Source organism: Emydura macquarii, unplaced genomic scaffold (genome assembly GCF_026122565.2).
Source record: "Emydura macquarii macquarii isolate MOO-44397 ecotype Brisbane River unplaced genomic scaffold, CSIRO-AGI_Emac_v2 contig_1253, whole genome shotgun sequence".
Taxonomy (NCBI): Eukaryota; Metazoa; Chordata; order Testudines; family Chelidae; genus Emydura; species Emydura macquarii.
The window spans coordinates 97,401,513-97,417,660 of record NW_027131390.1 but is presented as its reverse complement, the minus strand read 5'-3'; the positions used below and the strand labels follow the sequence as shown (position 1 = coordinate 97,417,660).

Sequence of the window (16,148 nt, the reverse complement as noted above, 5' to 3'; positions counted from 1 at the left end):
TAATAAAATTAATTAATAATAATTTAAATAGGAAATTAATGATAGATGAGGGCTTAAGGACTTGAAAGCATTAAATGGGACAGGTCAGATGACCATAATGTCTATGATTGAATTACAATACTTTAGTTCTTTGTATTTTTATAACATGTTCCATCCACCAACTATGCTGATATTAATGGATTACTCCTTTATAACAACCCTGTGAGGTAGGCATTCTTATTACCATTTTACAGATTAGGGGAGAGAGGGTGGAATTGATCATCCCATCCCATAAGAAGTTTATAAGCAGAGCTCAGGCTAGAGCTAGAGCTGTGGAAATAATTAATTTGTTGCTTTGCTGGTAGTTCTGAAAAATCGGGGGAGGGAGAGACGAGGAGGGAGAATCAATGAAATGAAAAGTGAAAAAAAATAATAATAATTTCAGGGCAAACAAAATGTTATTCAACCTGAAACAAAATATTTCATATTGATTTCTAAGCAAAGAATCATTTCAAATTGAAAAATTGAAAGGTTTAATTTTGAAAATGTTAAAATGAAACATTTTGATTTTTGTTTTTAATTAAACAATTTGACAAATTCCACACAAATTTCCAAAATGTTTCAGTTGAACCGAATCTGCATTTATAGATGAAAAAACATTTCAGCCAAAATATTTTGCTCAGTTCTAAATAGAACCTAGTTTTCTTCACAACTGATCCGGTGATTTCACCATAAAATCATCCTTCCTATCACTGGTTATGTAGCCCAAGGTCCAGTGTGCTTCAACAGCAGTAGTGGGAAAGGTGCTGGCTAAGAAAAAGAGGCATCCCCGAAGGCCGAGCTCCGCTTACCTCAATCCATACTACTAGGCCCTTGGAGCTAGTGTGCATCGACTTTCTCACCCTGGAACAATCCCAAGGGGGCATCGAGAAAATTCTTGTAGTCACTGACCACTTCACCCGGTACGCTCAGGCATACCCTACTCGTGACCAGCGGGCATCTACTGTAGCCAAGGTGATATAGAAACAGTTAATCTGCCACTATAGCATCCCTGAGAGGATACATACAGACCAGGGGTGAAATTTCTAAAGTAATCTCCTGGTCCAGCTCTGGAAACTGTTGGGGACTTCAAAGAGCAGAACTACACCCTATCACCCTCAAGGGAATGGGACCACTGAGCAGTTCAATCGAACACTCATGAATATGCTGGGAATCAAAAGATCAACTGGACGGACTATGTTGAGTCCATGACCCATGCCTATAACTGCACCCGGCACGAATCCACTGGGTTTTCCCCATTCTTCTTAATGTTTGGTCGACACCCAAGGCTGAAAGTAGACCTGGCCCTGGGCTTTCCCCACCGAGGAGATGAGGGTGTAGAGGAGGAGGAGTATATCTCCCGGCCGAGGGAATGCCTAGAGAGAGCATATTGTCAGGCTTGCACGTGCGTCTGAAGCTGCCAAACTTCACCAGAAACAGTACTATGACTGCAAGACACAGGAAGCGCCACTCGCTCCTGGAGATAGGGTGCTCGTGGCCAGGGAGAAGAAAGGGAGACAGAAACTGGGAGACAGATGGGAATCCTTTCCCTACATTGTGATTAGAAAACAAGGGGACCTGCCTGTCTATGGTGTATAGTTGGAATCAGGAGGAGGGGAATGGGTGATACACTGTAAAACAGGGTTACTTACCAGTAACTGTTGTTCTTCGAGATGTATTGCTCATATCCATTCCATTACAGGTGTGTGCGCGCCCCGTGCACAGATTCCCGGAACTTTTTTCCCTTAGCTAGCTCCGTAGGGTCGTCTCCGGCGCCCCCTGGAGTACCGCGCTCATGCCGTGGTACATAGGGCACTGCCGACCCTGCGGGCCCTCAGTCCCTTCTTTCTGCCGACTCCAACAGTGGGGACGGAGGGTGGGTTTGGAATGGATATGAGCAACACATCTCGAAGAACAACAGTTACTGGTAAGTAACCCTGTTTTCTCTCTGAGTGATTGCTCATATCCATTCCATTATAGGTGATTAAACAGCCATACCTTGGAGGTAGGTAGGAGTCAACGGTGAGTTGCTCTCATCAGGACGGCCCTGCCGAAGCCCGCGTCCTCTCTCGCCTGCTGCACGATGGCGTAGTGGGATGTGAAGGTGTGGACTGACGACCAGGTTGCTGCTTTGCAGATGTCCTGCAGGGGCACTCCTCCCAGGAAGGCCGCAGATGAGGCCTGGGCTCTGGTTGAGTGCACTGTCACAGCTCCTGGAAGCGGCACCTTCACCCGCTCGTAGCAGGTTTTAATACAGGCGGTAATCCAGGTGGAGATGCGCTGGGTGGAGACAGGTGAGCCCTTCATCCGGTCCGCCACTGCCACGAACAGCTGCGTTGACCTCTGGAATGGCCTGGTCTGCTCTATGTAGAAGGCCAAGACTCGTCTGACATCCAGCGAGTGCCATCTCCGCTCCTCCTCCGAACTGTGTGGTTTGGGAAAGAACACGGGGAGGAAGATATTCTGCTTATAATAGAACTGAGACACCACCTTAGGTAGGAAGGCTGGGTGGGGCCTCAGCTGGACCTTATCTTTATAAAAGACAGCGTAGGGGGCTCCGAGGTTAAAGCCCTGAGTTCGGAGACCCTCCTGGCCGATGTAATGGCCACTAGGAAGGCTACCTTGCAGGAGAGGACGAGCAGCGGGCATGTAGCCATGGGCTCGAAGGGGGGGTCCTGTCAACATGATGAGGACCAGGTTTAAATCCCAGGGAGGCACTGGGTCACGGACCTCTCCCTCCCTTTGAGGAACCTAGCTGACATGGGGTGAGAGAACAGGGTACACCCTTCCATCAGCTGGTGAAAAGCCGAGATAGCTGCCAGGTGCACCTTTAGGCACGCCAGTGCTAAACCCTGGAGCTTCAGGTGGAGCAAGTACTCCAAGATCGCCTGTATGGGCGAACCGTCCAACAGGTAAACCGTTTCCACTTGGCCCGGTACACAACCTGAGTGGAAGCAGAATCTGTTGGACCTGCGCCAAGCAGGCTCTCTCTCCCTCCGTCAGCCACAGTCTCCCCATGCCGTCAGGTGGAGGGAGTCCAGGTCCGGGTGCAGCAGGTGACCCTGGTCCTGCGAGAGCAAGTCGTGACGTCTCGGGAGCGGGATCGGCTTGTCGATGGACAGGTCGAGCAGCATGCTGTACCAGTGCTGCTGCGGCCAATCCGGCGCGATCAGTATCACGTCCGCTCGGTCCCTCTTGATTTTCAAGAGGACCTTGGGCAGGAGCGGAATGAGGGGAAACATATACATGAGGGGCCCTGTCCAGTCTAGAAGCAACGTGTCAGAGACGGAGCCCGGCTCACGACCCCAGAGCGAGCAGAAACTCGGGCACTTCCTGTTCCAGGACGATGCGAACAGGTCCAGTTGGGGATCCCCCCATTTCCGGAAGAACGAAGTCACCACCTCCGGGTGCAGTGACCAGTCGTGGTGGGGTAAGAACGACCTGCTGAGGCGGTCCGCCTCGTCGTTCCTGACCCCTGGGAGGTGAGAGGCCGACATGTGAAAATCGTGTCTCACGGCCAAGTCCCAAAGTTCGGTAGCCTCCTGGCAAAGAGCCGAGGAGCGCGCTCCCCCCTGCCTGTTTATGTAAAACATGGCCGCTGTGTTGTCCATAAGGACCTGAACCATCCTGCCCCTCAGGAATTTGATGAAGACCTTGCAGGCCAAGCGGACTGCCCTGAGCTCCTTGACGTTTATATGGAGAGCTCTTCCGTGTGGTGACCGTAGCCCCTGGGTGCTCAGGTCCTTGCTGATGTGAGCCCCCCAACCCTCGTCTGAGGAGTCCGTTATTAGAGTCACTGAGGGGGCCAAGTCCCGGAAGGGGACTCCCTGCATAACCTCCCCGGGGTCCCTCCACCAAACCAGGGAGGACTGTACCTGGGCGGGAACTGTGACCACCTTGTTGAGCTGGTGTCTGGCCGGTGCATAGACTGAGGCCAGCCACCTTTGGAGGGCCTGAGCTTGAGGCGAACCAGCCTCACCACGTAAGTACATGCTGCCATATGTCCCAACAGCTGGAGGCAATGACTGGCTGTCGTCGTGGGGGACCTGTTCAGATTGGTGATTATGGCTGAGATGGCCTCGAACTGAGCCTGCGGGAGGAAGGCTCTGGCCTGCGTGGCATCCAAGATAGCCCCTATAAACTCTATGCGCTGCACCGGGGTGAGAGTATACTTCTGCTCGTTGATGAGCAGCCCCAGTCTGGTGCATGTGGCGCAGGTAAGAGCCAGGCTGTTCCTCACATGGGCCCTGGACTTGCCCCGGATCAGCCAGTCGTCCAGGTAGGGGAATATCTGGACCCCCTTGCGGCGCAGGTGGGCCGCTACCACTGCCATGCATTTTGTAAACACCCTTGGCGCGGACGAAAGGCCAAAGGGTAGGGCCGAAAACTGGTAGTGGCACCCAGCTACCATAAACCTTAAAAATTTTCTGTGACCTGGAAGGATAGTGATGTGAAAATACGCGTCCTTCAGGTCAAAGGCGGCATACCAATCCCCTGGATCTAGGGTAGGAATGATGGAGGCCAGGGAGACCATATGGAACCTGGTGCGCCTGAGAAACTTGTTCAGACAGCGGAGGTCCAGAATCGGCCTCAGGCCCCCCTTGGCCTTGGGAATCAGGAAGTACCTTGAGTATAGTTCCCTTCCCTGTTCCTGTGGAGGAACCTCCTCCACAGCCCCGAGCGTAAGGAGGGAGTTGATCTCCTGCATGAGGAGTTGGTCGTGAGAGGGGTCTCTGAAGAGGGACTGGGTAGGGGGAAGGTTGGGTGGGAAGGCTGTAAACTGCAAAGCGTAGCCCCGGAGGACTATGCGAAGGACCCACTGGTCCGTAGTAACAGGCTCCCATTTGGCGTAGTATGGCCGAAGTTTGTGGGAGAATAATTTGGAGTGATCCAGGGGGGAAGAAGAGGTGCCACCCTCGTGCACCCCGTCAAAACTTCTTATGGGGGGCACTGCCCTTGTTTGGGCCTTGCTGGGACCCTGCAGGGGGCCTCTGCCGATCCCGGCGGTTGGGCACCCGGTAACGCTCCCGACCCCTTCTGGGCAGAGCGGGTCTGGGTGGCAGCCTTGGTGGGGGCTGCGGCTGCCTCTGGGGCTGAGGGTGGCCTGGCGCCTCGAGGCCTGAGGGGTGTATAGCCCTAGGGATCTCAGGGTGGCTCGTGAGTCCTTCAGGGCGTGGAGCTTTTCGTCTGTCCTCTCGGAAAAGAGGCCGGCGCATTCAAATGGGAGGTCCTGAATTGACTGCTGGACCTCCAAAGACAGACCAGATGCTTGCAGCCAGGAGCAGCGGCGCATGGCAATGGCTGACGCTATTGCCCTGCTGGCAGCATCCGCTGTGTCACTGGCTGACTGAAGTGCCGCCTTAGCCATCGCCACTCCCTCCTGCGACACAGTGGCAAAGTCAGTGGCCTAGTCCGGGGGCAACCCCGAGGAAAACCTCTTCAAGGAAGACCAGAGGTTTAAATTGTACCTGCCAAGGAGGGCCTGATGATTAGTGACCCTCAGCTGTAGGGCCGCTGTAGAATACATTTTACGCCCGAAGAGGTCCAGCTTTTTGCTGTCCTTGTCTTTCGGGGTATTGCCTTGGCCCCCCTGGCGATCCCGCTAGTTTACTGCATCCACCATGAGGGAACCCGGGGCAGGATGCATGTACAGGAACTCGAACCCCTCCTTGGGGACATAGTATTTGCGCTCCGCACCTTTTGAGGTGGGAGCTACCGAGGAGGAGGTCTGCCAGAGGGTCTTAGCAATCTTCATCACCCTCTCATGAACGGGGAGGGCCAACCTAGATGGGCCTGCTGTGTCCGAGACCCCAAAGAGGGGGTCCTCCTCCTCCGAGAGCTCCTTAATCTCCAGGCCCAGATTGTCTGCCACTCTCCTCAAGAGGTCCTGCTGGGCCTGGAAGTCAAAGAGGGGGGCCTTGCAGTCCCTGGCCGGTGCCTCATCAGGGGAGGAGGAGGAAGATTGAGGAAGGACCCCTGTAGAAGGACCTTCCTCTGGATCAGACCCTTCCTCCGAAGGGTTACCCTCCTGTGCCCTGACAGGAGGGGGCACTGGTTGGGCCGCCGAGGACTGAACCAAGGCAGTCCCTTGACCCATCTGAACACCCCAAGGCCCCCAATATGGCCATTGCCAGGGGCCTTGAGGCCATGCAGGTGCCGACGTGGGAACCTGCTGGGTCATCTCCAGGCGTCCCCCCTTGGACCCAGAGCCACTTGAACGGTGCTTATGGGCCCTGGGAGGGGAGCGGCTCCGGGACGATGAAGACCTCTGGTGCCGGCGCCTATGGTGTCCATGAGGGGAAGAGCTGCTGGAGGAGCTGTAGCTGGAACGACCCCTCCCTCGAGAAGACTTGCGGCGACACTTCCCAGATCTGGAACGGGAGCAGTGTCACCTGCGCCGTTGCGATGCTGATCGGGAGCGCGACAAGTCCCTCGGTGCCGAGGCGCTCAGTGCCGGAGCAAGCGGTGCCGGAACAGGCGGTGCCGATGCACTCGGTGCCGGAGCAGATGGTGCCAAGGCAGACAGTGCTGATGTACTCGGTGCCGAGGTAGTCGGCGGTGCGAAGGCAGGCAACGCTGGGGATCGGTACTGAGCTGGGCTCCGCACCGGAGTACCGGAGCCCACACTAAGGTCCCCACTCGAGGTGGAACTGTAGCGCCTTTGCCTCGAGCATTTGCCCCTGGACTGTCCTCGGTGCCGCGGTGCTGGGGAGCTCAACAACCTGGAGTCGGAGCTAGGAGGGGAGCCCGCACTCTCTACCCTCCTTGACCGTCTGGGGGGAGATCTCGACTCCCGTCTCCTCCACCCACCGGGGCCACCCAACGCGGGTTTACCCCGAGACACCGGTCCCGGAGCCCTCGGCCGAGGGGGGGATGGAAGCATAGGCAGACCCATGAGGGCGCATGCCACAGCAAAAGCCTCCGGTGTCGACGGCCCTTGCAGAGGCGCTCCCCCACCCCCAGGAGTCGGGGGAGGCTCTCTGCGAGGAGATGCCGGTGCCGGAGTACTCTCCATGGCACGTGGCTGGGGCATCTCCTGCTGCACCCCCTGCTTTCCCGGTAGCAGGGGAGAGTCCATGGGAGCGGCTTCCCGCCGCTTCTTCTTCTTTGGCATCGCAAGTGGAGCTGGTGCCGGTGCCGAGGACAGTGCCGGTGCCGAGGACGGTGCCGGTGGGGAGCTCCGCACCGACGAGAGAGTCGGTGCCGCAGGTGAACGCAAAGGCTCAGAATCCGGCCAGAGCGCGGACTCCATCAGGATTGCCTTCAGCCTTGTGTCCCTTTCTTTCTGGGTCCTTGGCTTGAAGGACCTGCAGATCCTGCACTTCTCCTTTCTGTGTTGCTCCCCGAGGCATCGGAGGCAACGGTCGTGAGGGTCACTCACTGGAAAGGACTTCGCACACGCGGTGCAGGCTTTAAAGCCTGTAGAGCCAGGCATGGCTCAATTCTAGCCCCTAAGGGCACTATCTACTTAACTACTTGCTAACTACCGTTTAACAATAAACTAGAACTCAGACAGTAACAGCTAAAACTAAGGGATGCTACTTGCGTTTGCATGCAAGAGGCAGATGTTCCGGTAACCGTCACAGGCGGAAAGAAGGAACTGAGGGCCCGCAGGGTCGGCAGCGCCCTATGTACCACGGCATGAGTGCAGTACTCCAGGGGGTGCCGGAGACGACCCTACGGAGCTAGCTAAGGGAAAAAAGTTCCGGGAATCTGTGAACGGGGCGCGCGCACACCTATAATGGAATGGATATGAGCAATCACTCAAAGAGAGAACAAAATGACACCATGTCTGTTCCTATGTATTGGGGGAGCCAAACTAGAACTCGAGAGAAATTTCCCATTGGGGTCAGGGATAGGAAAGGAACTTACTGGGGGCTCTATAGATAGACCAGGCTGCTATAAGGGAAAGCAAACCAGTAGGAGGATGACACACACAGGAGTACATGGAACATGAGGGATGGGCAGTACAGTGAAGGGAAGCCAGGGCCACAGTGTATTGAGTAACCAGACCCAGACCCAAACCCAGACCATTTTGATTCAGAACCTCACTACTCTGACCTGGAGGACCCTGACCATACCATGAGGACCACAGACCAGACTGACCAGATGGAGAAGAGTCCGAATGAACTTCATTGGATTGGAGAATGGCAGACAGAGTGGGACAAGGCTGAAGAAGTGCTCAGAGACAGTTCCCCAGCTCCTCGACGCTCAACCAGACAGTGAAGGGCACCTGTCCGGCTCAATCTGGAACAGTGGGCTGCCTAATGGTAGAGTGCCAGAGACTGGGGGTTTTGCCATGCTGTTGTGGGGCGACATGCAGCAGGAGGCTCTCGGAAACACTTAAAAAGGGTTGGAATACAATATTCAACCCAAGAGGTTGTTGACTAGGGAAAGGGACGAGAGTTCCAGTGTGCTTCAACAGCAGCAGTGGGAACTACAAGTTGTGGACCACAAATTGTGGCATTTTGGGAGAACTTCCTGGCTCCTGCCAGGAAGCACGCTCTGCCCCCCCAGCAGGGAGTTTCTGCACTGACTGAGGCTGGGAACACATGGCAGACAAGCAGGGAGGAGGCCGATGGACTGCAATCCTGTTATACGTTTCCTTGCAGGAAGGACCAAAAGGAGCTTAAAGAGCACCTTGAGAGGAGTTTAAATGAGACAAAAGGGCAATGCTGGCTTGTTTGTTTTGGGGTTCAGTTATCGTGGGAGTTAGGATTGATTTGTAAGGGGATTGCATTATACAAAGTACCCTCTGCTCTCCCAGGAGAGAGTTTCTGCATTGACTGAGGCTGGGAACATGTGGCAGACAAGCAGGGAGAAGGCTGTAATCCTGTTATGTGTTTCCTTGCAGAATAAAACCTTGTTCTTGGTGATCGGTCTGAATGGGTCTGGTCTGAGTGAATACACACTGACACACAATGCAGAGCACACAGAGGAATGGGTCTGGTCTGAGTGAATACACACTGACACACAATGCAGAGCACACAGAGGAATGGGTCTGGTCTGAGTGAATACACACTGACACACAATGCAGAGCACACAGAGGAGCCTCAGGTCCAGTTTCCCAAAGCTGTGTAAAAAGTCACAAGGCAGACTTTCCCTATCTTGAACACCCTCGTGCTGGATTAGTAGACAGGAGGGGTTACACCATCAAATAATCTTTCTGTTCCAAACCAAGGATTAGGCAAAGAGACTGACATAAATATAAAAACAACCCCTTCCCACAAATATCCAACTTCCCCATCACCCGGATTTAGAAACAGGAAATACGTGTATAAATGCCTCTGATGATGTGGAAATACTGAGAACAATGAAGGAAGTTGTGGAGACTGGTAACAGTGTTATTACATTTTATCTGCATTTACATAAATCCAATTTTTCAAGTGATTATAACTAGATTAGAAAAAAACTGGAGAGGTTGAAATTTGTCATACAAAGTCTCAGCCTGGAAGTACTTGATTATATGCTTTAGCAGGTAAATACAAAACCTGCTTATATAAAATTATATACAAATCAGACATTTAGCATTCTGTCAGGCATTTAAAATTATATTGGTATTTAAAGAAAAAAATAAAAAGGAGCAAACTGATTTAATTTCTTGCAGTATTTTTTAAAAGTCCAATTATCCAAGGTAGGATCATTAGCTCTCCCCAGACCAGAAGGGAATGAGAGTGCCATAGAGACTGAACATCCAGCTCAACTAGGTTAAGAAAAGGAGTGGGTGATCCCAAAAAAGGAAACAAATTAAATAGCTGAGATATTCTGGGCCTAGTGCACAGGTCCAGCTCAAGTCCAAGACTCTAATAAACCCATGTAAGACCCCTTACGGCATAGCTCTATTCTAAAGTGTGATTATTTAACAACAGCGTTATGTGGTTTTGTTTATTGCTACTCAGTGATTTCCAGGTCAAATTTACCTGGCAAATAAAGGATGGTTCATTGGTTTTTTTCCCTCCCCTAATTGCCAGTCCTAAAACTCAATCTGGGATTTGAAAGTGTAGCTGTGGTCTTTCCTACTTCCATGTCACCATTTATTGAGATTCCCCAACTGCTCTCTTGGACTTGAGCTGCTCTCAGTTACACCTTCTCTACCTGACAGTGCAATTGACATCTGTCTTCAAAGACTGCAGAGGTATGGGGCAACTGAGATTTGGCCTTACAATTGGAACAAAGGACCTGATCCTAGTCCCATTAAAATCAAAGGCAAAACACTGTTCCATGGACAGAACTGGGTCTTTAGTCTGTGTATTACACAGACATTCCTCTTCGTATTTATGCGGTCCCAAGAAATTGAGAGACATACAATGTAATAAAAGCTATGTCATTGAAGAAGAACAGATCTAATTACACATTTTCAATAGAAACACTGAATGACACGATTTTTGCAGTTACTTTTCAGAACACAGCCACACTTTAAGAATAAGATTGTTGGCACTGGGTCTCCAGGCCCTTTGTACCACTTTAGCGGTGCAAAGGGGTCATTAGGTTACCCTAGATGCACATCTGGGACCCACTTGCGTAGGCAAATCCCAGTCTCATATTGTCAGTCTATACCACCCCGTAAGGGGAATGTCCAGAACACCTTAGCAATTCTGGACTGGTAGAAGGCTCCAATGGGGCTTTTGCAATCAGAATAGGTTATAGCAGCCCTGAAGCTGTTCTCACTTATGCTAGAGATCTAACAAGATTGTAGATGCTCTCTAAATCAGGGACATGCTTTGTCACCCTCTCAAGTCCTGCACTGAGCATGGTTCAGCTGGACTCAAGGATCTGAACCTAAATTCCTAACTGTAAACGAGGCTTTAGGGAGCACAGAGAAGTGTATTTCACCTTTAGTGGTTAATGCATGCACAATATCTATTTTCAGAAAGATTTTAACCCTGAAAGTTCTATTAAAAATCCCTAAAGGTGAACCAAACTCCAGAGAATTTTTAAAGGCCTGCATTACCTTTTTTTCACAAACACTCATTACAAATGGGACTGCAAAACACTGATTGCTGGAACAAGCTAATACAAAAAGGTCAGAATCATTAAACAACCATTCTGGATTCTGCCTTAGAAAAGGCCTGCCCAACCCCCTGGCTGCTCTACATGTTTTATGTGCACATACAACTCAGACTGACAAACATACAGATTACTTAAATGCAGAGTTGCAGATCACAACTCTCAAATGATGCTTGTCCCATACCCATGTAAACATTCTATTTTTGATAACCTAAGGCATTATGTTTTCATAGGTAAAATAAAAATAAAAATTGATTTTTCCAGGTTTGCACAGCCTTGCTCAGGTTTCCATGATGCAACAGCAGAATGGTTTTTTTTTAACTGAATGTATCCCAAAGCAAACAGAGGATGCTAATGTTAGTCTTATTAAAGCTACAGGCAGCATCACACCAAAGACTCAAACTCTGGGAGTGAGCCTCTGTAGGACCACACAGGACAGTCTGTGAATTCAGTTGTTACAGTTCATGATGGAAAGAAAGACTGAACAATGTCAATATTCATTCAGTTAATTCAATTTTGTTTTAGTCTGAGAGAAATACATCACTTAAGGAAAAGAATGAATTCACAAAACCTACAGCAAAACTGGTAAATGTATGTGCTGCTGCTTTTTCTTTTCTTGAAGATTGCTCCATTGTTTTTAAATGATACTTTCTCTGGCCCCTTGTAACATTTAAAGAACTATTTTAATCCATTTCATTTAAGTGTTTGTTCTCCAGGTTTTTTATGGAGCTCATTTAGAGAGGCATGTGCTATCGCTTTCACCAGTGAGCAGTTAGCAACCAGTGGGAGAGATTGTTCACATTCGGTATGTGTTCATGCCTTTCATAAAAGGCTCCACTTTCAGAGAGAAGATACATTTTCAGGAAGCACAATTCAAAATGATTCCTGTTATCGAAACTGTAAGTGTTCATGCCAGCATGCACAACTGACAGGGCCCGATTCACCACTGAATTACTACCATACGGCTCTGGTGAAACTCTACCGAGGTCAATGAAGTTATACCACTATGTAACTGTTACACAGTGATGACTCAGGCTCATAGTGTTAATATTATGGCCATTTTGGAGAACAGTTAAGAACTGTAAAGGTGTAAGGCTTTGTAGAAACTGCACAAACAGCAAAATGTATTCCCCTGTTTTGGACTAGTGGTAGTATAATTCTTGATCTTGTTTACCACATTTTAGCTGGAGATCTCAAACTATTTTAATAATATAAATAACCCTCAAACAAACAGATCTATGGTGGAAGGCAAGGTGTTGATACACAGTGAGCGCTTCCCTCTCCTCTAGAACGCAGTCAACTCTGCTCAATGCACTAAATAATATTACTCAACAATTTAGGGCGGGAAGTGAATTGGAATATCATGGCTAACTGAAGCTGCAATGAGAATTTAGGCTGGCAAAATATAGTTACATAAATTGGAATTTGACTAGAAGACTTTAATTAAAACTCTCCTATCCTTAAAGAAAGTTCCAAAGAATCTTTAATAAGCTGGTCAGGAGCTCAGCATTAAGCCTTATGCAAAAGACAGTAACTTCGGCAGGACAATTCCTTGCAGAATTCTATTTTGTTCTATTCGGGTTTTTATACTGCGCTCACCACCATGGGGGCAAAGAGTTTTCCAGTTAAACTGAACAGTTGTGTTTGTGTATAAAGGAAGAGACGGTCTCAGAGGTAGCTGTGAGTTTCACAAAACATTTAAATTACACACCTTGATTTAAAGCTGTCTGGTGGCATGAGTTCCAGTGTATGCGTTGGTCCATAGAGATTGACTACAAACAGCTTTATTGTTGGGTTTGTTTGACCTGCCTTTGAAAAGAAAAAAGTAGAAGTTTTACCATGTCATGTAGAGGCACTAGAAATAATGACAGCTAAATGTACTGAGGGAATACACATATCTTAATGTTTTTTCAGAACCTGAAAACCCTTAAAATGACTTTCAATTGAAAACAATAACATTCCTTCCCACTTTCTATCATGAATCACTCAGTCACAGCAGCCACACACTTGAAAATGTAGCTCAAAATCCACAGTACTGATCACATAATATCTATCAAGCTGCCATTCACTGCAGACAGATACCATGATGCAAAATTATTGACCAGTCAAGTGACACTAATTGGGGAAGTATTTTTTGAGTTCTGTATATTGATGGAACTCCCATTAACATTTTATCAGAATCATGCATGTTCATCAAAAGCAGAACATACCCCGGGATGTTTCGGATTTAGGACTGTTTACACAGCACAGCAAAGCATTTTAGAGGGATGTGATTTGTAGAGCACTCAGATGTGATGTGCTGTAACTACCCTCTGCAGATCCTGATGGTATGCTCTAAAAGGTATCTAGTTTGCATTAATGTAGCGTGCCAGGAGGATTTACATGGAGCATTTACAATGCAACACCTTACAGTGCTTTAAAATCCACACACCTCGGGAGTGTTTTGCTGCACCGTGTAGACTAGCCCTAAGCTTCCAGAACATAAGACTATGAGAAACTGTAGCATGAATATGCTTACACCCCAAGAAAGCACAGTTGGCATTCCTTCTTGTTGGGTAGTCAGAAGTCCAGTTTAAATGAACTTTATAGCAATGATCTAGTAATAAATCTAATATTCAAATGTGTAGATTCATACTATTGAACAGCCAAGGAAGAACTGCTAGGATCTGTCATGTCTCTAAAGACTGCTGCTGACAAAAAGCTGAACAACCAAAGAGAGCTTGGACTAGATGAACTCCTGAGGTCCCTTCCAACTCTAATCTTCTGTGATTCTATTATTCTAGAGTGATAAATAAGATTCATGGTGGTGGATGAGTTGTCTGGGGGAGTAAAGAAGGTAGGTCAGATGGTATCCTGAACCTTAATGATACAGATATTATTCAAATCACTGCCTATCATGCTGACCAATATTGTCTTATTGTTTCTTTGTGCTCCTCCATTGACTGTTGTAGTCACATGTTGTCTTTTGTCTTATATTTAGATTGTGAGTTATTTGGGGAAGAGAACATCTTTTTACTCTGTGTTTGTACAGCACCAGCACAGTGGAGTCCTGATTCATGACTGGGTCTTGAAGGCACTAACACGACACACAAATAAATAAATAAATAAATAATACTAGACTAAAATTTTATAAGATTTTGTAAAACATAATATAATAATAATAATAATAATAATATCTATTTATAGTTTGCCAGGTTCTGAGTAGCTCTGAAATGGTCAGCTAATTTGGAGTAATAATTGGATTCCTGCTTGCACCTTCCAGGAATTTAAAATTATATCATCTTTTTATTTTTACAGAATAAAATGGTTTTTTTAGATCTGAGATCAAACTAGTAGGTATCTATGTTGGTTCACTCCATAGCTCCTAGAACGGTTAAAATATTACGTCATGGCTTACTCTTGACCCTGTGTCTCAAACAGAAAAAATTTACAGTCAATAATTCTCCTTAAAATAGCATCTTTAATTTAATCGTGCTGGATAATCATCTTGTTGAAAAAAGGATACAGATAATTTAAGGTTAATAGCAGGGAGCTGGGGAGAACAAATCTCCACTGGGAAATCCTGGTTGGATTTCTTCCCAATTTTTTTCTTTAGGGTGAGGGGAAGGGTCATAAACCAAGGCCATAAAGACTGAGGATCCAAAGGAAGTCAAGACCCTCTTTATGAAGTGCCATACTTGAGTCCACTGCAGCTCCAAAGTTCCTCTACAGGCTTCTCCCATCTCTATTCTCTGGCAACATACCCCCAATAAAGCTTCTCCAGATGGTGACTGCCACCAGGGTCTCCTTACTCCCTTCAGGTGGGTTGTGTGTCGGGGGAGGAAGCCAGAAAAGTAATGTCAACTTTGGCTCTGCAGGACCAGTGGGAAGATGCTGTAAAACCCCTTAATCCTGCTCTACTCCCATCTTCTCCAACCCCTTTTCATTATGCAGATTCTAGGACCCACAGTGGGTTTTCCAAGGGGTCCCTGGGAAGCAGAGGAAGGGGCAATGCTGCTGCAGAGGAGGCAGACTTCCTGTTCATGCAAAATGATTTGTGGATCAAGAAAAAATTATCAAACCCACAATTTTTACCACTACTAGTTAAAAACTAGCTTGTGGGCGTTGGACTCATTTTAGGGATATTTACAGACCCGGTGTGGTCTTTAAAAGATGCCTCACTGAAATACCAACACAAATTTTCTTTGCAAATTGCACTTATCACATTGCTAGCTCAAACCCCATGTCTGCACATATCTGAGTGGTGAGGACAGGAGACAGACACATGTATGTTTGAGCCAGTGACAGGCAAACATGAAGTTTAGAGGATCACTTCAGTTGAGTTGCTAGAAGTTCACGTGTCTGCAAAATAAGAGACTGATCTTTGAAACACAAAAGGACGTGGGTAACTTCCTCATATGAGTAGGCTCCATTGATTGCAAAGGGATGACAGATGTGAATAATGATGCGTAGGTGTATAATTGAAGGATCTGGTCTTGGGTGGAATTATTTTGTGTGAGGTTTTGAGTTTGTCCAGCTTTCAGTCAGGCCACAAATGCCACTAGAGTGGCCTTTCCACATTTCTGTCTCTGGCAAGAACTTGGAATTGAAACAGCAGTGAGAATGCAAATATATGCAAAAACATTACTCAGGTTTTTTTTTAAATACAAAAATGGTTCACTCTACATCTATCTCTGTCAATGGTTTATATTGTCCATTATATGCATCTAGGTGGAAAATATAATGCACATTTATTTCCATGCATGTCAGCCTACACGTCCTTATTCTGTTACCCTTACTCATACTGAGTAATGCTTACTCCTTTGCATTCCATGGGATTATTGCCATGAGTAATTACTACTGTGTGTGAGTAAGGATTGCAGACTGAGATTTTAAGTCAACAGGTCACAGTTTCTGCATGAAGTAAAATGAAATCTTGTGATAAACAACAGCTTTATCTATCCATGTTGCCTAACCAGGAGCTTCATTAATAATTAATGATATTTCACTGGCAGCTAAATTAACATTGAATAGACACATTAAAGGAAGACAATGTTTTCATTAATGAGGTTACTGAAATAACATTGTGCATCTCTTTTCTGCCGAATTGCTAATGTTTTGAGATTTTTCACTGCTTTGCAGAG

General features: G+C 47.7%; 1 protein-coding gene across 1 annotated transcript in view; it reads right to left on the bottom strand.

The window, feature by feature from the left end:
* Positions 1–16,148, bottom strand: part of DPP10 (dipeptidyl peptidase like 10) — a 397,481-nt gene that overhangs the window by 47,846 nt on the left and 333,487 nt on the right. Inside the window, exon 10 of the mRNA XM_067549556.1 lies at positions 12,737–12,834. Coding sequence (XP_067405657.1) covers positions 12,737–12,834 — 98 coding nt within the window. The remainder of the gene's footprint in view (positions 1–12,736; positions 12,835–16,148) is intronic.